At 39.4% G+C, this 25,641-nt stretch overlaps 2 protein-coding genes across 2 annotated transcripts; both read left to right on the top strand.

Annotated features, from left to right (window-relative positions):
* Positions 1–1,028: 1,028 nt before the first annotated feature.
* Positions 1,029–1,982, top strand: LOC101981439 (putative olfactory receptor 2W6). The gene has a single exon (XM_005369913.1). It carries the CDS (start codon positions 1,029–1,031, stop codon positions 1,980–1,982), a length of 954 nt encoding a protein of 317 aa, XP_005369970.1.
* A 7,896-nt stretch (positions 1,983–9,878) lies between these two features.
* On the top strand, positions 9,879–10,820 carry LOC101981705 (olfactory receptor 11). Its single transcript, XM_005369914.1, has one exon. It carries the CDS (start codon positions 9,879–9,881, stop codon positions 10,818–10,820), a length of 942 nt encoding a protein of 313 aa, XP_005369971.1.
* Positions 10,821–25,641: the final 14,821 nt, after the last annotated feature.

The raw sequence follows: 25,641 nt of genomic DNA, 5'->3' as shown, positions 1-25,641 counted from the left end.
AAACTAAGAGGAATTCCTCATATTCATTCCACTGGGATGGGCTCTGGGGCTTCACTTGTCCTTCTGATCTTTGTGGGGATCTTTCCCAATGTGAGAAAACTCCCAGCTCCAGGGAGTGATGTGAGCCATAGCAATGTCATAGAGGTACAGAGCTGAGAATGCTCAGCTAACGGTGTACATTTTTTTGTTCTTTTCTTATCTGGCACAGGATATTGGGGTCATTTTTCAGTCCGCAATATGGATGGGACCAGCAGATACAGACGTGAATAATGACAAGATAAGCTTCCTTCTACTATTTTGCTGGGTCACTTCTACCCTGGTTTTGGCTTGGATTCTAGATTTCTCAGGAGTGATGGGGAAGTTTTCAGAATGACTTTTCACCCGACCAGAAGTCCAAGTCCCTGATCTAGGAACAACCCCTTATCATACCCACAGGGCACAGGCTACAAAGACAACTAGGTATTTTTCCATTTTTAAAAGTGATGGAGGGTGGGAGGAGGGAGGGGAAATGGGAGGCTGGGAGGAGGCGGAAACTTTTTTTCCCCTTTTCTCAATAAAAAAAAAAGAAAGAAAAAAAACAAAAAAAATAAAAATAAAAGTGATGGAAATTTTTGAGTACTGATTCCTTTGTACTCAAAAGAATCAGCCTTTTTGGGAGACAGGCTTTTACACCCCCTTCTGGGTCTCCAACTCACTGGCCTTGAACTCCTGATCCACCCTTTCTTGAGTCTGAGGTACAAGGTTACAGGAGGGCACCACCAAGCCTGGTGACAATCACCGGTTTACAGACTGCTAATGAAAGATTGTGATTCGAAATGTTGACAGATAATCACAAGCTGGAGCTTTACGAACTCAAATTTGATACTTTTCAGACCAGACCACGTTCTATATCAGTGCCTATTGAAACTTGAGGTCACCGCACCCGGCATTTCTAAAGCGGGTCCCACTGTACCACTTCACCAGTCATGGTGTTTGGAGACAGCAATCTGCGATTCTCACCGACCCTTGTCTTTCTCCTCCTAGGTAATATGTGGTCACAGGTGATGGAAAAAAACAACAGAAGCTCTTTTGAGGGCTTCATCCTGGTGGGCTTCTCTGACCGTCCTCGCCTAGAGTTGATTCTCTTCGTCATAGTTCTCTCCTTTTATCTGCTGACTTTACTTGGTAACATGACCATCATCTTGCTTTCTGCCCTGGATTCCCGGTTGCACACACCCATGTATTTCTTTCTGGCCAACCTCTCGTTCCTGGACATGTGTTTCACCACGGGCTCCATCCCACAGATGCTCTATAACCTCTGGAGTCCAGACAAGACCATCAGCTATGTGGGTTGCGCTATTCAGCTATACTTCGTCTTAGCCTTGGGAGGGGTAGAATGTGTCCTGCTGGCTGTCATGGCGTATGACCGTTATGCTGCTGTCTGCAGGCCCCTGCACTACACCGTCATCATGCACCCTCGCCTCTGCGGGCAGCTGGCTTCTGTGGCATGGTTGAGCGGCTTCGGCAATTCTCTCATAATGGCACCCCAGACGTTGATGCTGCCCCGCTGTGGGCACAGGCGGGTGGACCACTTTCTCTGTGAGATGCCAGCGCTGATTGGCATGGCCTGTGTGGACACTACAGCCCTGGAGGCACTGGCTTTTGCCTTGGCGATTTTTATCATCTTGGCACCGCTTATTCTCATTCTTATCTCCTACGGTTACATCGCCCGGGCAGTGCTTAGGATCAAGTCAGCTGCAGGACGAAAGAAAGCCTTCAACACCTGCAGCTCCCACTTAATCGTTGTCTCTCTCTTCTACGGCACTATTATATACATGTACCTCCAGCCGGCAAACACCTACTCCCAGGACCAGGGCAAGTTCCTCACTCTTTTCTACACCATTGTCACACCTAGTGTTAACCCCCTGATCTATACTCTGAGAAACAAAGATGTCAAAGAGGCCATAAAGAAAGTGCTAGGGAAGGGGATCACAGACCTATAGCAAGGAATAATCAAGTATAGGTATTGACTTTTTAACCACCTTCTTTATATACGATTAGACCTAGGGACACTTAATGAGAAAAAATGGGTTGAGGGACTGTGATACCCCTCCTATATGGAAAAGCATTGGGTCTTCTCAAGTTTCTCAAGTTCCTAACCAAGGGGTTCTAACTTGAATAAAACAATAATCAATCTTTGCAAAATATCTACTGGGAATGTCATCACCACTTTAAACAACAACAACAACAACAAAAAACTACGACGACTGTGCCTAGTGGGTCCTTAACAAATGTGAAAGGAAAGATCTTAGAAATAATACAGAAGAAACACTAGTTATTTTCTAGAAAATTCCAATGTGATTTTCTAGTGCCAAATGCCTACCCAAGAGCCAAAACAATTAGTTCAACTATATGACTTTAATATCTCCAACACTGTAATAGACTCACAGAGTCTATATAGTTTAAATCACAGACACACATAATTGACCTTAAAGATTTGTGTTTGACTTTCAAACAAGAGAAACTAAAGAAGAAAATATGTAAAGCAAGATTAGGAGGAGAAAGTTCTTGCAAAGATTTAATCTGCCTGTCACTACCAAGAGACGGCAGAGAGATCTTCTTGCTTCAAATGTTTGGTTCCCTTATGTTATGAAAATATTTTGAATGTATGAAGTAAGAAATGAGATGAATTGTGGGAAATGTTGCAATATTGGTATTGGTTATTCTCTGAATATTGGTCCATTCATGTTTATATTACTGACAGCAGAGCCTCCCCTGCTGAGCAGTGGCTGCAGTGTGTGGGCCCCAGCTGGTGGCACTGTGTTGGAAAGTTGTGAGGCCTTGTGGGAAGTGGAGCTTCACTATAGGAAGTAAGTCAGTGAGCTCTGGTCTTGAGATTTTCCAGCCTTACGCCACCTCCTTGTCCTCTTCCTGCTTTCTGTTCTACAGACGTGGGAGGCGGTGAGGAGACCCAGCCACATTCTCATGCATGATGATATCGCTACCGTGTTTTCCCCGCCATGTTGACATATAAACCAAAATAAACTATAAGCCAAATTAAACCCTTCTTAAGTTGTTTTTTTAATTAACAAAGTCTTACTATGTGGGAAGGAAGATATTAAAAGACAGAATAGATATTTTTATCGAAACACTGATTTTGTAAGCCCCTTAATGGAATTCCAGATAAATTCATTTCCCATGAGGCTTTTTTTTTAACCACATTTTTCTCTAAAATATTTAATATCCCTGAAATTGGCTACAGGGACTAACAATGTGAGAACTCAAGATGAAAACATCACTATGTCTTATTAATATTTCCACAGTTCAGTAGTTTATAGAATAATTTACAAAGTATACTACTTAGGCATAAAGTAGTATAAATTGAAAATGCCCTAGCCTCTTATGAACATTGTAGAATATCATTCAAAATAAAGTATAGAAGAAACATTTTATCTTATGCTCTATGAGTTTTTCCTTTCACTATTCATGAGTCATCCTTACCAATTAATGTTTTCTTTTTTTAGATTTTTATTTATTTTTTTTAATTTATTTATTTATTAAAGATTTCTGCCTCCTTCCCGCCACCACCTCCCATTTCCCTTCCCCTCCCCCGATCAAGTCCCCCTCCCTCATCAGCTCGAAGAGCAATCAAGGTTCCCTGACCTGTGGGAAGTCCAAGGACCACCCACCTCCATCCAGGTCTAGTAAGGTGAGCATCCAAACTGCCTAGGCTCCCACAAAGCCAGTACATGCAGTAGGATCAAAAACCCATTGCCATTGTTCTTGAGTTCTCAGTAGTCCTCATTGTCTGCTATGTTCAGCAAGTCCGGTTTTATCCCATGCTTTTTCAGACCCAGGCCAATGGCCTTAGAACATCCCCATTGTCTCAGTGTGTGGGTGCACCCCTCGCGGTCCTGAGTTCCTTGCTCGTGCTCTCTCTCCTTCTGCTCCTGATTTGGACCTTGAGATTTCAGTCCGGTGCTCCAATTAATGTTTTCAAAAGACGGGCATTCGGTCATAAAGATCACCAGGTTTGTGCTGAGCAAGGCATCAGGAAGTACATTCCAGCCAAGTTCTGTATGACAGAGATGAGGAAGCAACGGGCAGACAATTGAGGAGAATGTTCCCAGCAGAGGTAGCAGTACGTACAACTTTTAGACCAAGATGATGAGAAGGAGTCAAAATGAGGGACGGAGAAGTAGGAGGGGATCAGGAGCAGGGGCCATCCTGAAAAGAAAGGTGTTTCCAGAAGGTAAATGTGAGCAACGCTGTCAAATGTGGCTCACTGGCCAAGTGAGGTAGGACCTGAAAACCAAGCCTTAGGTTTAGTCCTGTGAGAACCAACAAAACCACACAAGTGAAATCACTGTAGGAACTCTGAGTAGAGAATGTGAGAGACAGGCAGGGAACTTCTGAGAGGCAGGCAATCGAGGTGAATATTCTGTTGGAGGCAAACTGTAAAGAAGAGCAGAGGAAGGGGGTAATGTCAGCAAGGGTTGTAAGATAAAGGAGAGAATTTTTAAGATGAGAGATAGTATAGCATGCTTATAAGATAAAAAGATAATGATCTAGCCACAAAATAATGACATGCAAAGGTAGAAATTTTGCAAGAATGAGTATTTAAGTAGGCAAACACAACAATGATCCAGGAAATTCAAATGACTGGCTTTAAGTTGTGGCAAACGTTCACATTGTAAGATGAAGGCTCGTGTCTAAGAATAGATGTTAATGATAAAATCATGGGAGTTCTGTGAGGTCTTTTCTAATTGTTTTTCTTCTTACAATGAAATAGAAATAAGGAGATGAAATTCTATTGTAAGCTTTTACATATATCACAGTAGCAGAATAAAAATATCGATACATTGATACTTGAAAGTATTAAGGAGATATTTCAGCAATGGCCATAAGAGGTCATCTGTGTGGCAACAGGATATTAGAGTCAAGTATTATGAGACCAAGTTATGGGACGTTAGACCCATTCACACATTGTTGACATTCATGCTAAAAAGAAAGCAAAGAGCTTCTATTTCAAACTACTATCGATGGGAATATACATTGGAAGACATAAGCTCTAAAATTGGCAGTTCAGTCTACCAACATGGCTCAGCAGGCAAAGGTGCCTGCCATCAAACCCGATGACCTCAGTTCACTCCCCAGGGTTTACAAGGTAAAAGGAGAGAACCACTTCTCACTAGTCATCCTCTGGGATCCACAGACATACAGCAGGATGTGCAGGACAACTCAAGTGCACGCACACACTTATATAGGCAATAAATAAAATGTGTATAAAATTGCAATAGCATGTTTTAAAGCCACCAATTAAAAAGAAGAGGAGTGGATTATTTGAGCAGAAAAGGTAAAAAAAAATAAAATAATAAAACATCTCCTGAGATCTACAGCTGCCCTTCTCTTTTGTATGCTCCACGCCTGTTCAGGCAAACAGAGTTTTACTCAAACAGACATGACTTGCTGGTGTTTTCTTTGTGTCTGCATAAGTTTTCCTCAGTGATGAGAGGACAACCCAGAAAATTCTGTAAAAAGGGAGCATAAAGTATGACTATTTCATAATTAACACTATGCTATTTATTTTTCTATCACTCACTCAACAATATCACACTTGAGTACTTCTGACTACTAGTAATTATAATTTAGTCCATTCCTTATTGAGAGAGATTCTCTGCCTCCCATATTTTGTCATTATAAACATGGCTTCAACAAAATGCTTGCTTTATTCCATCTTTACATACAAGTAATTCATTTTACAAGTTAGATTTCCATTGCTGGGGTAATGGGTATGTGTCTTTAAGATTGTTCTTTTCACATTTGGAAGGCCAGAAAACAACATTTTATGAGTACTCTTTTCTCCGTCAGCAGTACCGGTAATACGAGGTCTGCTGACTACCTTCCCTTATGTAGTAGATCTTTATTATATTTCCTTGACTATTCAGAAAATTAATTCCTACTCAGGTAGATTTGCAATCTGAATCCTGTATTAATAATTTTAGCCCTTTACTACTATATTGTTTACAGGATCTGGAGTACTAAGACATACTTTATTTTTCTTGTACCTATTCATTTGAAAAATTGATAGGAGACTATGTATTAGAACATATAAAATAAATCTCTACTAGAGAAGACTATCAAAAAATGCAATTCAATTTATTAAGCTTGTAAAAAAATATAAGAAACTTCATTGAACAGAGAAATAGCTTAACTAAGCAAAACCTAAGAAAGAAAAGAATTATTTGGCTATATAAGAAACAAAAGTAGCCTTCTCTGAACTAAGGTAATAAAAACATGTCTATAGGAAATCCATGGATATCCACTGTATAAACATTGATCTCAGATCCAATTCCACAGCAAATCCATAGTTCTCTGTAGCTTCACAGAATTCTCTTGACACCTTTAACATAAGGAAAATTTGCTGCATTGATGGCACAAATTTGCATCTTTAATGCATAAAGTATTGTAGTCCCTATTGTCATTCCTTTTGTCTTGGACACAGTTGAGGAGAAGGTCCCCAGAGGAATAGCACTGCAGAGCAAATGTGTGTGAAAGGGGAAGCGCTGATTCCCAGAGAACCCCACTGGGCATCATCCTTGGTTATAACAAGAGTTGCCATTCTTTTGAACAAGTCAGAGCGCAGAGCAGCACTGAGGAATCTCTGTCTAGCCATTTACTCTGCAGTCCTGATGGGGAGGACTTTGAAAAGATCAGTGAATGCCCACAATGCGATGCAATGCCAGAAAATACATGCTCCAGTTACCCACAAGACTTTACTATTCCCTTATTTCCTGAGTTATTCCTGAGTGAAGAACTTATAACTTGCTACCAAAGAGTGGAGCAGTTCATCCCATCAGGCTGATGTTGAAGAGCTTATGAAGACATTATTGGGTCTGCATACTTCTAATGAGTCCATTTGGAATTCAAAGTTCCTTGAGCTAGCGCAAAGACACAAACCATCCTGTCCCTAAGGTTCCAAGTGGGGTATGTAGAACACTTTCTTAAAACATTGTATAAAACATACTGGAAATAGACAAACTGAAATTTGGGGACCATTTATCCTATAAATCACTTGCCAAAAACATTTAGAAACATTTGGCTCAGCCTTAGTTTCTTCATTCTGTTTGTTTTTCTTATAGTTGGAATCTGGGAGCACTTGCTTCTTCTCTGCTGGGAAACAAACTCAGGAGCACAGCAGCCTTGTGTCCTAACCTTTTGTTACCCACAGCTTATGAAGTAGGTCTGTGAACGTTAAATTTAGATTTGCCCTCAACTTGGTCTTTCAAAACAGAGAAAAAGCAGCCAGCTTTGATAGTTTTTAAACCTAAATTAGGATGTTGGATGAAAAATTGCTCTTGTCATTTATCCTTACACTCCAGCTGGAAAAAGGGAAGTTCAGTCTAGTATCTGAAAAGTTTTCCAGCCCTGAGTGCTGAGAAAGGGTGTCTCTGCAGATGCTACCAACAGAACTCCGCTCAGGAGCAGAGAGGCTGGTTGTGTGTCCTTTCTCCTCTCAGCTCAGACAGGGGACTCCCTTGCAGGAGCTATCAGGTGGATGATAGCACCTGACTTCTGTGCTAGAATTCCAGAAGCAGGAGGTTCTGGGTGTGTTTCAGTTGTTAAGAAGGCTTTCCATTTCCACACACTGATAATACTAACAATGCAAGGTGCTTAAACTTTCTTAGTACAAAAGGATACTTTAGTTTTATTCAAACAATTTCCTTTTTATAATGAATTTAATCAATATCACGGAGTGTTTGCAAAATGGCAAAACTTGGCTCTGAAGTGAGAAAAGTTCAATATAATACTTAGAGGCACTGCAATCTCCCCTCTGCATTGCCTTCAGCCCACTCTTTTGATGTCTCCCTGTCTTTCCCAGCAACGACCTGTCCCTGCATAGTGCTCTAACTACTGTGGATCATGGGGGAGATAGTCCCTGTGCTGTCAAATGCCACTGCACAGTCATTTCAGAATGACAGGAGAACGCTCGTTGCTTTTGTAATTAACTGACCTATTATGTATGAGAAAGTGTTGTCTTCTTATCTACCAGAGCTTATTGCAGAGTCTGTTTGGGACTGAATTCTAGCAAATAAATGCCATACCGAGGAATGGTCTGGAAAGGCCACTGACCCAGTAGTTATGTCCATGTAATGAATCACTTTCTGACTAATATTTGAGGCTATGCACCTCTTTGATATTATATTTAGGGAGAACCTACAGCTTTTCTGTAGTAGTAAGAGCGGCAGAGCTGCGTCCCTGGCATCCGGCCACCCACACAGCTAGCTTTACCCAAAATAATTACACGGAAACTGTATTCTTTTAAACACCGCTTGGCCCATTTCTATCTAGCCTCTTCTAGGCTAGCTCTCACACCTGGACTAACCCATTTCTAATAATCTGCTGTAGCCCACGAGCTGGCTTACCAGGAATGATCTTAACCTGCGTCTGCCTGGAGTGGGAGAATCATGGTGACTCTTTGACTCAGCTTCTTTCTCCCAGCATTCTGTTCTGTTTACTCCTCCTACCTATGTTTTAACCTATAAGGGCCAAGCAGTTTCTTTATTGCTTAACCAATGAAATCAACAGATTGATATATGACACTCCCACATCACTTTTCTTCTAAAAAAGAACACTTCTAAGGACAGGGGAGTTTTATTACTGATAGAACAGAACAGCAGAATGCCCTTAGCAGTCCTTGGAGGGACTATATAATAGCATCACGTTAGTTATAGGAGTTTCCTGGCACTTTAAAGCCCTGAGATCCTCAGAAAACCCCAAAGTTGTGGCATCTCTCCTTACCCATCCATGTGTTGTGTTCAGAACTTCTTCCAGTGGCACTATTTTCCTTCTTTTTCTTCTTCTTTCCTTCCTCTGTCCCTTGACTGCCTATTTTCTGTTTAGTTCATTGCCCCATTTTTAAACTGAGTTATCTTCTTATTGTTTAGTTTTTTTTTCTTTTTAGTTCTTTCCATATTTAGATATCATCCCTCCTGTCAGATGTATACCTACCTGGTTAAGAAAAAGCTTCTCAATCTGTAAACTACCCCTTCACTGGAATGTACAGAGATTTTTTTGTTTCATGAGATCACATTTATTATGTGTTCATCTTAATGTCTATGCATCAGGATTCTGTTCAGAAAGTCCTGTCCCATTCCAATGAGTTTAATCATATTCTCTTTCTCCTCTATCCGAATATCAGGTCTTATGTTGAAGTCATGGTACATATGGACTTGATTTTTGTGCAGTGTGAGAGATCAAAATCAATTTTCATTCTACATATAGCTACCAAGTTTGCTTAAATATATATATATTCTTTAATGTTTGCCAAAAAACTATTTTTACTGGAGTGTGGACCCTCGATTCTATTGGTAAGCAGGTCTGCCTTTATGACAGGGTCATGTTTTTACTAAAACTCTCTAATATAACTCAAGTTCTTTGGCAGTTTTGACATTTACAGTTAAGAATGTGATGGAGATTTTGTCTAAATCTTCCTGCTAATAGCTATATAGGAAGTACTATAACCAAAAAAATAAAGCAAATGTCAAAGAATCAAAGAACAAACCTTATACAACTTGTCTAAGTCGGGAATTTGGTTTTTAAAATATAGCTTCCAGTTTAGATGCGTGGGTGTGGATATAGAAACTTTGGAAATAGCTAGGTAACGGGTTCAACTGTAATCTCCACTGTATTTTTGTATGTTGCATGCAATACCAGTTATTTAAATGTAGTAAAACTTAGAGTAAAGTAAGAATATGTAATTGAAACAGTTAATAAACATGTGATTATAAATAACTATAAAAGTTAATAAATACATGTTAAATATAGAATAGTTAATATGTGTAAATTGACTTCCTGAATGTTTATATTTCAGGAAACCATAAGTTAAAACACTAATCATGAGTTGGGCAAACAAGAGCATCATAGAAGAGTTTATTCTCTTAGGGTTCTCAGATCAACCATGGCTGGAGTTTTCACTCTTTGTGGTCTTTTTGACTTCTTACATAGTAACCATCATTGGAAATCTCAACATCATTTTGGTGTCCCGTTTGGACCCTAAACTCCACACTCCCATGTACTTCTTTTTAACTAATCTATCAGTCATAGATCTTTGTTATATCACATGCACAGTTCCACAAATGCTGGTAAATTTACACAGCATTAGGAAAGTTATCAGTTACGGTGGCTGTGTGGTCCAGCTCTTCATGTTTCTGGCCTTGGGGGCTACCGAGTGTGTTCTGCTGCCAGTCATGTCCTTCGACAGGTTTATAGCCATCTGCCGGCCTCTCCACTACTCGGTCATCATGCACCAGAGGCTCTGCCTCCAGTTGGCATCTGTATCCTGGATCATTGGCTTTGGAAACGCAGTGTGGCTGTCCATCCTGACTTTCCAGCTGCCACGATGTGGCCACTATGTCATAGACCACTTTCTCTGTGAAGTGCCTGCACTGCTCAAGTTGTCCTGTGTTGATACAACTGCAAATGAGGCCGAACTATTCTTTGTCAGTGTGATCTTCCATTTGGTACCTCTGACACTCATCCTTATCTCATATGCTTTTATTGCCCAAGCAATCTTGAAAATCCAGTCTGCTGAGGGGCGACAGAAAGCATTTGGGACCTGTGGCTCCCATCTAATAGTGGTCTCACTGTTTTATGGCACTGCTGTTTCCATGTACCTACTACCACCTTCATCCCACTCCAAGGACCCAAGGAAGATGGTTTCCCTCTTCTATGGAATTATTGCCCCCATGCTGAACCCCCTAATCTACACACTTAGGAACAAAGAGGTAAAGGAAGCCTTTAAAAGGCTAGTCAAGAGAGTCTTCTTAACCAAGAATTAAATGATATGGGAAAGACAAGCTAAGGGGCAGCCGGGCTGCTCTCCTCTTCCTGCTGGGCTGATGGAGAAATGCAGTCCTCTAACTGCACTGTGGTATAGTTTTCTCCAGAGGCTTGAACCCTGAACATTCCCTAGTGTTGATAAACGTGTTGAGATTGTTGTTGAGAACTCTGAATTCAGCCTTATCCCTGAGCCTAAATCTTTAAATCATCTCATAAACACCACATTGCAACCCTTTTACTCCATGGAAGATGTGTTGGAACATCTTTGTCTCACTATTCATCAGGGGAAGGTACCACTGGCAGCTTGCATAGCTCCTTCAAGCCCTATATGAAAAGGGAATAGCAATGGCGGGCTTCCTCCTGATTTTAATTGGATTTCCCAGAGCTTTTTGTCTGTTAGAATGATGTTGGTTATGGGTTTATCATCTGTACCCTTGATCGCATTGTCCATGTTCCGTCCGTTCCTATTCTCTCTAGGTTTTCTATTATGAAAGCATGCTGGATTTTGCCAGAAGCAGCATTTTCTGCTTCTATTGTGATAATCGTTAGAATTTCGTCTGCATGTCTGCTGACATGATTTATTATATTTGTTGACTTACATCTGTTGAACCATCCTTGTAGAATAAAATCAACTTGACCATGGTGAGTTGTCTTTTTCATATATGCCTGCAGTTCGGTTGCAAGTATTTTATAAATTGTTTTTGCATCTATGTTAATGAGGGATATTGGCCTGTAGGGTTCTGTGGAGGGGGAGGGTCTTACCTTGTCTTAGTCTTAGAGTAATACTGGCTTTATCGAGGGAACTTAAAAGCACTCCATGTACTTCTATTTTTAATAATTTAAGAAGTCTTGGTTCTTTGAAAGTCCCCTGGAGCTCTGCTGTGAATCATTCTGGGCCTGAGCTTTCTTTAACCAGAAGACTTTTTATCTCTGTCTCAATCTCCTTGCTTTTGTGAATCTGTTTAAATTGTTGATCTCTTTTCAGTTTAACTTTGTAGTTTGGGTGAATCTAGAAATGCTTCCATTTCTCTTAGATTTTCTAATTTAATGCAATACAGTTTTTAAAGTATAACTTTATACTAACCTGAATTTCCTTGGTGTCTCTTGTAATGTGTCCCTTTTTATATCTGACTCTTTTGATTTAGATCATCTCTTTCTTTCAGGTAATTAGTCCCTGTCAAACATTTTTAATAGTTATTTTCTCTCAACATATGACATTTCATGTTCTTTTTAAATGTCTTTATTAAAATATAATCACACAATAAAATGTGTTCCTTTACTCGGCCATTTCAATGGTTTTTAGTGTGCTCACAGAAGAGAATCAATGTCATCACAGTTGAATTTTAAGATACTTTCATCATTCCCCCAGAGAAACCAAGAGCACACAAACAGACATTCCCTGTTTCACTTCCCAATCCCAAACAATTTACTAAAGAAGACACCACCTATGAATCAGATGGTGATTCTGACCCCATCACAACTTTGAATTTCTTAACCTCTAGGACTGACTGTGAGAGATAAGCTTCTGTCATTCATAAACTATCCAGAGCACAGTATTTATTTTTATTAGATTGGCTTAGCTAAATATTTGTAAAGGCTCCACAAATGCTTGAAAAAAAATATTTGCTGTGAGATAACGCTCTTGTACCCCGTAAAGATTTGTCATGTGTATTGGTTTATTAAAATGCTGATTGGCCAGTAGCCGGGCAGGAAGTATAGGCAGGGTGACCAGGCTAGGGGAATTGTGGAAATAGGAAAGGTTCAGTCTGCAGTCACTACCCAGATGCAGAGGAAGCAAGATGAAAATGCTACACTGGGAAAAGGTACCAATCTATGTGGCTAACCATAGATAAGAATTATGGGTTAATTCAAGCTGTAAGAGTTAGTTAGTAATAAACCTGAGCTAATAAGCCAACCAGTTTATAATTAGCATAAGCCGCTGTGTTTTGTTAGGACTGAATGACTGTGGGACTGGGCAGGACAGAAACCTCTGTCGACAAATATGGGCTCTGGCATTGTGTGGAGAGTTCTATAAATGCCAGATCGTTTCTTTTGATTGCTTGTATCATTGATCATTCCATATTAATGGATTAAAAGATTCAATATTGCTAAGGCTTGGCTTCCCAATTTGACTTGTAGCTGCAGGGCAATTCTAATCAAATTTCAGTAAGAGAATGCACTGATATAAACTGTATAATACTAAGTATTAACTAGAAAATAAAAATATATAGAATATTAAAAATATGATAAAAGCAAAAAGTTAAGACTCATCTTACTCCATTTGAAAACTTCCTATAATATTCAAGTAGTCAAGTCTTCCCAGTATTGGCAAAATAATAAATGACACATATCAAAGGACCAGAATAAAGAGTCAGGAGTAGATTCATACATGCACAATCAACTGACTATTGACAAAGGAATTGTCATTCTTTTCAATCATCCATACTAGAGTAACTGATCAGTTATATTCAAGAATATGAAACCCGATATAGGCTAACTATTCAAAATTGATTATAGATCTAACTTTAAAAAGTAAAAATTCCAAGTAAAAACATGTTTAGAATCTATTCCATCCTGGCTTTTGCTATTAATTCTTAGATACATCACCTAAGTCACAATGTATGAAAGAAGACTGATAGCTATAACCCAAATTAAAAATTAAACTTTGCCAAAAAATAGGGATTCGGAAAAAATATTGTAAAATGCATATCTCATAAGGACTTTATATCCAAACTATACAAAAGCCTTCTAAATCAATAGTATGAAAATACATTCCAACTTTAAAATGAACTGCATTAATCTGTTTTTATCATTATAATAATATTGCAAATGTTATATAAACTGATTTAGACAGTATTTCATTTTTTATTGTATGCAGCTAGTATGATAGTTACCATTGTAACCATTTTAAAACACATCAGTGTTACTGTGTGTTCAAAGCGTCATGTAACTATTACCAGAATCTTTTTCTAAAACCTCATTTCATCATTGAATAGGTATGCGGTGTTGTTCTTCGTCATTTTGATTTGCAATAAAAAATGACACCATCTTTTTATGTTTTGTTGTTATGTCACCAAATTAGAAATACGCATGACACTTTGAACACACAATAACAATGATAAAGAGCGAACTGGTGGTTTCTGCAGAATGCACATAAATCAGAATCTAACTGTGTATGCATCCGGACGTTCAGTGCTACAGAAATGAACACAAACTAGATGCACTTGTGTTGTGATCCAGCTGCCTTCACTCCCCCTGACCAACAGCGGAACTTCCTTGTGGTCTGTAATTGACAAGGATGTTTGTGTTCTTTCTGGCCGGTGGGTCTCCACAGAAGGAGTAGAGGTATAAAAGGTTGCTGGGCAAAATAAAGCTTGCTGTTCTTCCAACTGAAAAGAAGCCTCCGTGTGTCAGTCCCGGCACCCTCTGCCAGTCTCGGCTATCCAGGCTGCGCTGGCTGCAGCACACTTGTTCAACTAATAATAACTAATTTATAGGTTGATTCTCTTCCATACACAAAAAGTAATTTATGATAAGGTAACTTCATAATTAGATTTCTGTTTTTTTTTAAATAGATTCTTCTCTCATACAATACATACCAACCACAGCTTCCCTCCCTCCACTCCTCCCAGTTCCCACACCTCTCCTCTTCCCCTGACCCCCCCCCCCCCATATTTCCGTTCAGAAAAGAGCAAGACTCCAAGAAACAACAACCAAACACAACGAAACAAGCTATAGTAAAACAAGGTAAAAGCCCTCATACTAAGACTGGACAAGGCAAACCAACTGGACTAAAAGTGTCGGAAGAGCAGGTAAAAGAATGTGAGACATACCCGTACCCACTGTGAGGAGAAAAAAAACCCACCAAGCTAACAGTAATAGCACAGGCAGAAGATCAGAAGAGCTGATGTGGATAGGTGCAGGCCCCTTACTTTTTGCTTCAGTCTCTGTGAGTCCTTTCTGTCCTGCTTAGTTGATGATTCAGGGGGCCATGTTCTCCTGGTATAGTTCATCCCCTCTAACTCCTACAGCCTTCTTTTCCCCTCTTCCACAGGATTCCCTGCGCTCTGAGAGAAGGAACCCAATGGAGACCTGCAATTTAGATTCTATCTTGGTGTATAGTATCTGGCTGTGGGTCTCTGGACCAGCTCCCATCTGCTATGGGAGGAACTTCTCTGATGATAACTAGACAAGGCACTGATCAAGGAGTATAATAGAATATCATTAAGAATCATTTCAATATATTTTCTTTTTCATTTTTTCTTTTTTTTTTTTTTTGCCAGCTGTGGTTGGTTCTACCCTAGCTCTCAAAAGTATCTAGTCTCCAGTTCCAGGCCATCGAGCAGAATTAGGTTTCTTAAAACTCATATAAAATTATCATAATTAAAAATTATTTTATTAATCAAATCAGTAATTTTTGCTCCAGTGTTCTATATTTATCTCATCCTCTTACAGATTAAAGTTTCTGGGGTTTGAGGAATAGGAACAAAGAGTCTGTGTTGTCACTGTTTGCAGGAGACTCAAAATATCATTATGCTAACTTTATTGAGATGCAGGGTTAGGAAGCAGGGTAATAAATGCAGTTCTTGGGTGCTGTAGGAAAGCCTTTAAGTTACCTGCCCACTTGGGCGTGGCCCTTTACACTATAAATGCTGATGGAAAGCACATGTTCCCTCTCTCTTCCAGCTGCTGGATTCAGTTCCTGTTCCCCGTTTGTATAAAGGACTGTGATCTGTGAGCCAACCCCTAAATAAATAACCCTTTGTTACACTCATTTCTGAGCTAGTGTGGGATTTCTTTTTAGCGTTCGTCTTCATTGGGCCAGTGAGATGCTCTTGCTACCAGGCTTCATGACCTGCTTGGCATCTGCAAGATCCACAAAGAGGAGGCATAGTGAGTGATACTTTGTAATCTAACAAATAAAGCTTGCCTGAAGATCAGAGTGTAGAGCCAAGCCACTAGCTAGCCATAGAAGCTGGCCGTGGCATGCACCTTTAATCCCAGCACTCAGGACACAAAAGCAGACAGATCTCTATGAGTTCAAGACCACCCTGGGCTATGCAAAATTGATCTAAGCTAAAAGCTAAACAGAGCCAGGTGGCAGTGGTTCACACCTTTAGTCCTAGTACTTGGGAGACACACACCTTTAATCCCAGCACTAGGGAAGTGGAGACAGGAAGGGACATGACTGGGCAGAGAGAGGAATATAAGGCAGTAGGAGACAGGCTGAAGATGTGTGAGAATGCAGTTTGAGGATTCAGTTGAGGACCCATAGAGACAGAATTGCCCCTTTGGTCTGAGCATTGGTAAAGGTAAGAACCAGTGGCTGACTCTATTGGCTGACTGCTCAGCTTTTCTGATCTTCAACATTAACCCCTATCTGACTCTGGGTTTTTATTATTAAGAACAATTAGAAGAATTCGTGCTATAGGGAAGGACATAGTCAGCTTCCATAAGTTGTCCTCTGATTTCCCACAGAAGTAAATAGATACATCTTGACTGAAGCCTGTCTTGTTATAGCTTCAGGTCTTAAGTATATAATTGGAGTTCAAGTAGTTGATATGTGGGCTAATACTAACATCAGAACTTTGGTCTATGGGATAAGGACTATCTCAGCGGGAACTCTAAGATATACCTTTGGATTTGCTGTCCTGACAATCCCCTACTATCTTAGACGTTAAGTCAAAGTAATATTGCTTCTTAGGGCGTAGTAGTAGAATTCAGTTCTGTCATCAAAGACATATAGTCTACAGAAATTCACTATCATCTCCACTTAAATTCTCCAATCTAACTTCTTCAGAACTTGGATAGATCCTATAGAACGAGTATAGATTACTTCAGTGTTGACCAATTAGCAAGCCCAAACACAACTTCTGGGCTAACTTAACAAGACCTTAGAAGTATGCTATGCTTATAGACAAAATAATATGTATACACACACACACACACACACACACACACACACACACATACATATATTACTGGTTAAGAATTTATTACTTAGAAGTATTGACTGTATTCACGCTTTCCCTCAATTCCTCTCAGATTCAACCCCAGCCAACTTTTTTTCATTTTATATTCACCCATCAAGCCCAAATTCTGCTGCCTATTTATTAATGAATGCTTATTTTCCTGTGGAAGGAGCATGGTCAACTTAGCAGTGGCAGCACTTTATTTTTTTCAAGGATTTCATTTTACTTTTTTAATTTCCAAAAATTTTTACACCCTCCCACAACTCCTCCCAGATCCTCCCCGTCTCCCTAACCAACTAACTTGATGCTTGCTCCATCTCTCTTTGTAAAAAAAAAAATCAAAAAATGAAAATTAAAACAGACAAAACAAACTTAAATGAGACAAAAAAATCAAAACAAAAAAAGCATTAACAAAATGGACTCCATTTTGTATTTGGTCAACCACTTCCTGGAATGGAGTCTGCCCTGGAATGTGGATGATACAATCAGTAGCACTCTATAAAAGAAAACAGATTTTCCCTGTACCAGTAGGTATCAGTTACAAATGCTTCTTGGTTAGGGATGGGACTTTGTGTCAACTTGCCCTTCTCAATTCTGGAAAGTTGTCTGGTTTAAGCCTGTACAAGTTTGCTATATGCTCGTACAGTCTTTGTTCATCTGTGTATTGGTACTGATGCTTCTGAAAGACAATAAGTTGTATCCTCCACCACCTCTGGCTCTTAAAATCTTTCTGCCTCCTCTTTTGCAAAGATCACTGAGCTTTGAAGGGAGAAATTTGATAAAGGCATTCCATTTATGGTTGAGGGCTTCAAAGTCTCCACATTCTGCACTTTGTCCAGCTGTGGGTCTCTGTGTTTATTCCATCTATGGCAGAAAGAAGCTTCTAATGAGGGTTGAGCAATATAGAGACCTACGGGTTTAACAATAAGACATTAGGGCTCATTTTATTGCTATATTCTTTTAGCAGAATAATAGTAGTAGGTTTTTCCCTAGGCCTGTGGCCTATCTGGGTATCAGGTTCCTGGCCCCTTTAGTAGTGTCATGTATGGGTCCATTTCATGGAGTAGATTTGACATTCAAAGGAAAAACAAAGGTTGGTTGGTTACTCCCACAACATCTGTGCCACTATTGCACCACCATATCCTAAGGCACGTTTCTGCTGTAGTTTATATGTTTTGTAACTGGATGGTATTGATGGCTACTTTTCTCCTCTAGTAGCGTGCAATGTAGCATGCAATGTAGCATGCAATATACCTTCTAACACAACAAGTGCTAGTCAGTAGGAGTGAAGCTTCTAATTGGGCACCAGCTTGGCTTTTCCATGTTTGATGACATAAGTAAGTTGTGTCTTCAGCAATAAGGCTTTAACCATCTGGTTATAGACAGTAGCCAATAGCCTTGGTAATAGTTTGTGATGTTTAGGGGTCATCTATCAGATGCACTTTGGTCAATGACTCCACAGATGCAACCCATTTCTGGTTCTGCATGGTTTACTTGTTGTAAGGTATCTAGTTGGGGTATTGTGTTCCCCATTAAATAGTGACTCTTTTAATTTCCTTTTGTATATGTATATATCTATAAAGCTTCTACAGTAATAGGTATCCATATGTTATTTTAAAAGGCCTTTGATATTAGCTGTCCCTCTCCATATTCCCTCCCTAGCCATTTCATCTTCATTTAATCCTTCTATTCTACTTTCTCCTTTATCTCTTTATAATACTATACTCTATTTCCCCTTCTTTGGAAGATCTCCTCCTCCACCAAGATCTCTTAATAGCATCTGTGGCTATTCAGATTGAAACACAAAGCTTCTAAGCTTTAAGATATTTGTGTTTCAATCTGTTATTTGGATCTTGGTTACCTCACTCAGGATGATTACTTCCAGCTCCATCCATTTACCTGCAAATTTTATTTTTCTCAACAACTGAATAATATTCACTTGTATATCTTCATTATCCTTTTGTCAATTGCTGGGCCTCCAGGCTGTTTCTAATCTCCGGCTATTTAGCACAATGAAGACAAGAATAAGAAAATATCTCTGTAGCAAGCTGTAGAGTCCTTTGCTTATTTGCTCAAGAGTGGTATATCTGGATCTTGCGGTAGATCTACTTTCAGCTTTTAGGGACTGCCACACAAATTTCCACAGAACTACGTGGGTTTTACACTTACAGCACAATAACCAGTGTTTCCCTTCTCCACATCCTCAGCAGCATTTGAGCTGCCATTTGTTTTGTGTGTTTTGGACATTCTGACTGGGATAAAGTGAAAACTCAAAGTAGTTTTAATTTGAACATATTTAAAGTGCTTCTCAGCCATTTGTGTTTAACTTTTGAGAACTCTTTATTATGTATTCCATTTTTGAATTGTGATATTTGTTTTCTTTTTTTGGTTTTTCGAGACAGGGTTTCTCTGTGGCTTTGGAGCCTGTCCTGGAACTAGCTCTTGTAGACCAGGCTGGTCTGGAACTCACAGAGATCCGCCTGCCTCTGCCTCCCAAGTGCTGGGACTAAAGTCATGCGCCACCACCACCCGGCTGATATTTGTTTTCTTGATGTTCAGTCTTTTTATGCATTGTAGATATTGTCTATCAGATGTATAATTTAAAGGTTTTTTTTTCAAGTTCTATAAGCTGCCGCTCTGCTCTTTGGAACCGTCTTAGATCCATGAGGACCCATTTATTAATTTTCTTTCTTACTCTCCCTTTACCCAATTTTCATTCGGGAGTGAGTTGTTCAGCTCTCATGAGTTTGTACACTTTCTGCTGTTTCTGTTGTTGATATTCATCTTTCATCCATGGTGGCCAGATAAGATGCAGGGTGTTATTTCAATTTTTAATCACTGCTTAAACTTGTTTGTGCCCTAATATATGGCCAATTTTGGAGAACATTCTATGGACTGCTGAGAAGAAAGTGTATTCTATTGCATTTAGGATGGAAGGTTCTGTAGATGTCTGTTAGGTCCATTTGATTTATGATGTTATTTAACTTCAGAATTTTTCTATTTAGTTTTTGTCTGGATGACCTGGCTATTGGCAAGACTGAGGTATTGAAAATTCCCACCCTCAGCGTATGAGAGTCAATGTGCTTTAAGCTGTAGTTGGGTTTCTTTCATGAACCTGAGTGCCCTTGTGTTTGGTGCATGAATGTTAAGAATTACAATGTCCTCTTGGTATATTTTCCTTTAATGAGTATGCAGTGTCCTTCTCCATCTCTTCTGGTAAATTTTGGTTTGAAGACTCTTTTATCAGAAATTAAAATAGATACACTTCCTTACTTCCTGTTTCCATTTTCCTTGGAACACTGTTTTTCATCCTTTTACCCTGAGGTGATGTCTGTCTGATGTAGGTCTTTCTCATCAAACTGTCTTCAGAACACCAGTCCTCAAACAATGACACAGACTTATTGTTAAAACTTGGCATTTTGCTTAGGCTTGTTTTCAACTAGCTACTTAATTTAACCTGCTTCTATTAATTTATGTTCTGTCATCTGGCTTTTTACCTCTCCTCCATTCTGTATGTCTAATGCCCTCCATGCCTTGCTGGTTTCTCCTGCATTCCTAGATTCTAACCCTGAGTTCCTCTCTCTCCAAGAAGTCATTCCTAACTTCTCCTGCCTACCTACTGACCATTCAGCTCTTTATTAAAGCCAGCAGAATAAAACAGGAACACGTTTTCACACAGAGTGAACAACTATCTGATAATATCTATCTTTGGTGGTAAGGTGTGTTTCTTGGATAATGTTTTCTAATTCAACCTGTTAGTCTATGTCTTTTGTTGGGGAACTGAGACTATTAATACTGAGAGTTGCTAATGAGAATTGTTTATTATTTTCCATTATTTTGTTGTGATGACAGTGTAGGTTTTCCCTTCTTTTGATTAATTATTATAGGACTATTTCTTCCTGTGTCTTCTTGGGTGTAGTTAACCTTACTCTTCAGACTGAAGTATTCCTTCTAGTCCCTTCTGTGGAGCTGCATTGGTGAACAAAATTGCTTAAATTTAGTTTCGTTTTAAAATGTTTTTTTTTTTTATCCATTGGTTGTGGTTGGTGGTTTTCCTCACCCTAGCAGTGTGGGCTGCCATTTGTGGTCTCTTAGAGCTTATACAATATCCACCCTGGTCTTTTTGGCCTTCAGTCTCCATTGAAAAGTCAGGTGTTATTCAAATGATCTTGATTTTATATGCGACTTGGCCATTTTCCTACGTAGCTTTCAATATACTTTCTTCGTTCTGAACATTTATTATTCTGAATATGTATTGTAAGGAGTTTCCTTTCTGGTCCTATCATGGCCAAAAACAATGAGGAAGGAAAGGGCTTATTTCAGCTTATAGTTGTAGGCTAGCATGAAGGGAAAAAGAAATTGAAGCAGAAGCTATGGAGGAATGCTGCTTACTGGTTTGCTCCACGTGCCTTGCTCAGACTGTTTTCTTGTATAAGAACCAATGACTGATAGACATCATAGCCCTCAGTGAGCTGGGCTCACTCATACCAATCACTAATCAGGAATATGCCCCACAAGCTTATCTATAGGCCAATCTGAGACAGGCATTCTCCCAGTTGGAGTTACCTCTTCCCAAATGACTTTAAACTGTGTCAGGTTGACAAAAAGTCTAGCCAAGCCAAGCATGGCAAAATAGACATATACTTATAATCTCAGTTGAAGCAATAAGGCTGTGTGAATTTGAAGCCACTTTGGGACACCATCCCCTGTCTCAAAAGACAAACAAGCAAATATAAATAAAAAATCAAGTGTCTATAAACATGGGAGTAGACGTCAAATACTATGATGTTGTATCTTAGTTCTTACCAGCACCATCCACTGTGCATGGGACCCCAAGCAAATAAGTTGACATCAGATAGTCTTCGTTATTGGCTCCCTGGAGTTGGTACAATGAGTGCACAAATGAAAAGGCCACAGTGATATACCACAGACTCACCAACCAAGCCTGATCCAACCTCTGACTTTGAATGTCAACAACCAGTTGACAAGACCCTAGTATGGAATTATTCCCCAAGAACACCTTGAAATATGGTAATGAATCTGATACCTCTGACCTTTTCCATCCTGAAAGTGCTAGTAATGTATCTTTAAAAGTTATAGAATTTTCAGGTATGTGCCTTTCTTGTTTAAAAAGAAAACTTATGTAGGCAATGGAATCATGTGCAAAACTTTGGTTGGGCAGCACAGAATCCCATGTGGCCGTGTACCTAACCATGCAACCCATTTCAAAGGAAATCAGGTAAGAGAAGGGACTCAAATCCAAGGGTTCCATTGGTCATGATAGATGCTGTATAATACAGTAGCAACTGGTCACAGAATGTTTGAATAGCCTTCTCCAGGCTCAGCAGCAACCATCTAGAGGCACATTTCAAACAAAGAATCTGCTCCTCAGGGTATAAACTATGCACTGTAAACGAAAGAAGACTCCTAATAATTTTGCACTATGATTGATTCTAGCCCCTAAAGGTTTCTGTGGCAGAAGCTTGGTCCCCAGTGGTGATGTAAAAGCAGTGCAAATCTTAAATCTGGGTGCTTGCACAAGGTAATTAGATCACAGGAGTGAAGTACTTCCCCAGGAAGTCCCCACAGTAACAAGTTATTAAAAACAACCCTGGACTCCAAATTCTTCTTGCCTGCTAACTCACCATGTGATCATCCTGGTTCCTCTTCTTGTCATTGTGCCTCCTTCAGCTTTGTGACACAAAGGACTGAAACCGCATCACAATCCAAACAGATGGAGCTGCCAAACTGAAACTCTCTGCTAAAGAAAATACTCTATAATGTGCCTAGCCTCAAATATTGTATTATAGCAACAGGAAGAGCAGACTAATATATCACCTACATGGGGATGAGCAGGATTACTCTACATACTTGCAATGACAAAGTAGTTGATTTCCAGCTGGTTGGAAGTTCCTAAAATGAAGAAACTGTCAGAAGTCTAAAGAAAGCAAATATGGTTTTTCTTTTATTGTGTTGGGAATTCGTTTGTTCTTTCCTGATTGATCCTGATGTGGAAGAAGAAAGTAGTGATTTTTAACCAAATATTTACTTCTTCAATTGGATTACTACCAAGGCTGTAGTTTTGTTTCTCAGGATGATCACGATCATTTCATATAAAATTTTATCATTATGAGTTTTTATTCAGTCTCTCATAATTAAATTAGAAATCCCTCTACTGTGCTGTGTCTCTAATGGGAATGGTACATGGGTAGGACTAGGAACCCAGAAATAGAAACTGAAGTTGCCCCATTTGGCCTCAAACATTCACAGGGGGATGTTTGCAACTTTGGACCTTAAAGGCTTTGATGCTCTCAATGTTGATGAGAAACAAAAAAGTATCTTGATAATCTAAGACTGTTGTCAGGCTCTAGAGACTTCTTGTAGTGAAAATCAGCAGATGAGAAACGGAGTCACTGTGTATGGCAGATGTTCTCTGCTATAGCACATATGACCTATATGTCTTGACTTTCATGTAATATTCCTGTGTGATATTCATTTGAATATGAGGTCAACCTGCTGACTTGTTCCTAATACACAGACTAGAGCAGAAGTGGTGTAGATCCCTTTAGAGATGTTGTCTGAGCAGACTGACTTTCTTCTTGAATGCTCTCTAGTAAGTCCAGTATGGAGGAAGCCAGGTACTCTGTCATGGAGGAATTTGGAAATAAACTATAATGAAGGTCCTTGGAGTAAGCCTTCTGGGCCTGCCAATGGACTATTAGTGGGGTTGGTAACTCAGTTAATGTTAAGACCAAAATACCTTGATTGCAGCCTTGTGAGAGACTCCGAGTGAATGAAGCACCGCTGTCAGGGACCAGGGCTCCATCCAAAAAAAGCTATGAAGCAATGTATCTAGTTTGTTTTAAGCTGCTAAGGTTTCGGGTGATCTGTTACACAGCAGCAGGTACAGTGCTACCCAGATTAACAGGAAAAAATGGATATCTAATGGGTGACCTCTTGAAGCCAAAATGCCAAAACTGTCCCTGGAGTGAGCATACTACCACCGTCATCTTCTCAACACGCAACTGATAAAGAATCGTGAGGTTTGATTGTGTGTGCATGGGCCACGGTATTACTTCACCTTTCCATACTCATACCCTCAGGCCTCAGAGCATCCACTTCCTCTTTATTATTATTTTAAATATTTTTATTTATTTTATATACCAACCACAGTGGTTGGGTATCCATTTCTTTAACCCATAAACATCCATAAACTATTCAAGGGAGCTGTCTGAGACTTTCTGTCTTGTCTCCTCACTTGGTTGTAGCATGAGCAAATCCCTTTCTTAGGAATTCATCAATTCCTCACTTAGTGATTGAATACTATGTGCATCACTGTAAACAGGCCAGGCATAGTGACACGGGTGTCATCTATGGGTCGGGATCCTTTCAAATTGTTGGCATTGAGTACATAATTGCAAGACACTTTCTTCCTCAGTATTTATATTTCTTGATTTTTTTTATTAATTCCCACCTCTGTCTCTTACATGCTACTACAAGTAATGTCCCAGTTTGTCTTTTGACTGCTTCCCTCGCTCCCCTTGCATTTGAACCCTTAGTTGCTGAAGAGCTTATACTACAACACCAGTTTCTTGTGATGTTCTCCATGTTAGATATCATCCAGTAACCCGCCCTATCCCCAAACTCCTACAGCTCCATTACAATGCCCCATGCCACCAATATAAAACTTTCATCACTTTCCATTAATTGTTATGTGACAGTCATCCATCTTTATTCGATTTATGTGCTGTAGTATATTCCCTTTTATGGATTGATGGTTGTAGTTTAATCAAGTCTGATTAAACTTTTCTAAGTGTGTTCGAATTTTTTGCTATTATGAAACGGTTACCCACATTTTTTTCTTTCTTCTTTCTCTTTTTTGTTTTCTCAGCACAGGGTAGCTTAGTCACTTTTCCTGTTGCTGTGATAAATATCTGACGATAGAAACCCAGGGAAGAAGGGGTTTATTTCCTCCACGGTGGTGGGGAAGTCATGGGTGCAGGAGCTGGTCTGATTGAGCCCATAATTAAGAAGCAGATAGCAATGAATGTCTGTTCTTGACTTCTTTCTTCCTTTTCATTCAGTCTTGGATCACAACACACAGGAACAGCACCATCTACATTTAGGTGGATCTTCTTGCCTTACTTAACTTACTCTAGATAATTCCTCACAGTTGTGCCCAGGAGCTTGTCTCTGAAGTAATTCTAGATATTGTCAAGCTGAAAACCAAAGCTAAACACCACTCGGAGTTTTATTTGTTCGTGCTGGCCTCAAATTCACTATGTAGCCAAGGCTAGCCTTGAAATCCTAATCCTCTTGCCTCTGCCTTCCAAGAGCTAGGATTGAAGATATATGCCACCGCACCAAATCTTGTGCATATTCCTTGGTTATATGTTTTTCTGTGGGCATGAAACATCAATGTTCCATGTAAATGTGAGTCTTTTGTTTTATTATATAACATATATCTTAACCTATATGTATTTATTAATTTATGAAGCTACTGTTACATAATAACGAGTAAGTTGAGAAATTTTTGTTCATGGAAAACGAAGATACATGAAAAAGAAATCAAATATTCATCATTACCATGTTGTGCCAATACCAGGTTGGTGCTGTAATATTTGCCTTAGAATCTGCTTCATCAAGCAAGTTAGCTCAAAGGACAGCATTTCACTGCAGTGTCTGCTTTATCTAAAAATTATCCAAGCATTTTTCAAAATAAAATTAAACAAATCATGTATATGCATACCATCACTTCTAAATCTCTTTTTATAATAATAGAATCAACAATTTTTGAGGGAATGCTTGTGTTAGCATTTTGGTGAAGACTAGAAATTCATCAATAAAC

This window comes from Microtus ochrogaster, unplaced genomic scaffold, assembly GCF_000317375.1.
Source record: "Microtus ochrogaster isolate Prairie Vole_2 unplaced genomic scaffold, MicOch1.0 UNK66, whole genome shotgun sequence".
Classification (NCBI taxonomy): Eukaryota; Metazoa; Chordata; class Mammalia; order Rodentia; family Cricetidae; genus Microtus; species Microtus ochrogaster.
The sequence above is the reverse complement of the archived record's forward strand: the minus strand, read 5'-3'. Positions and strand labels throughout refer to the sequence as shown.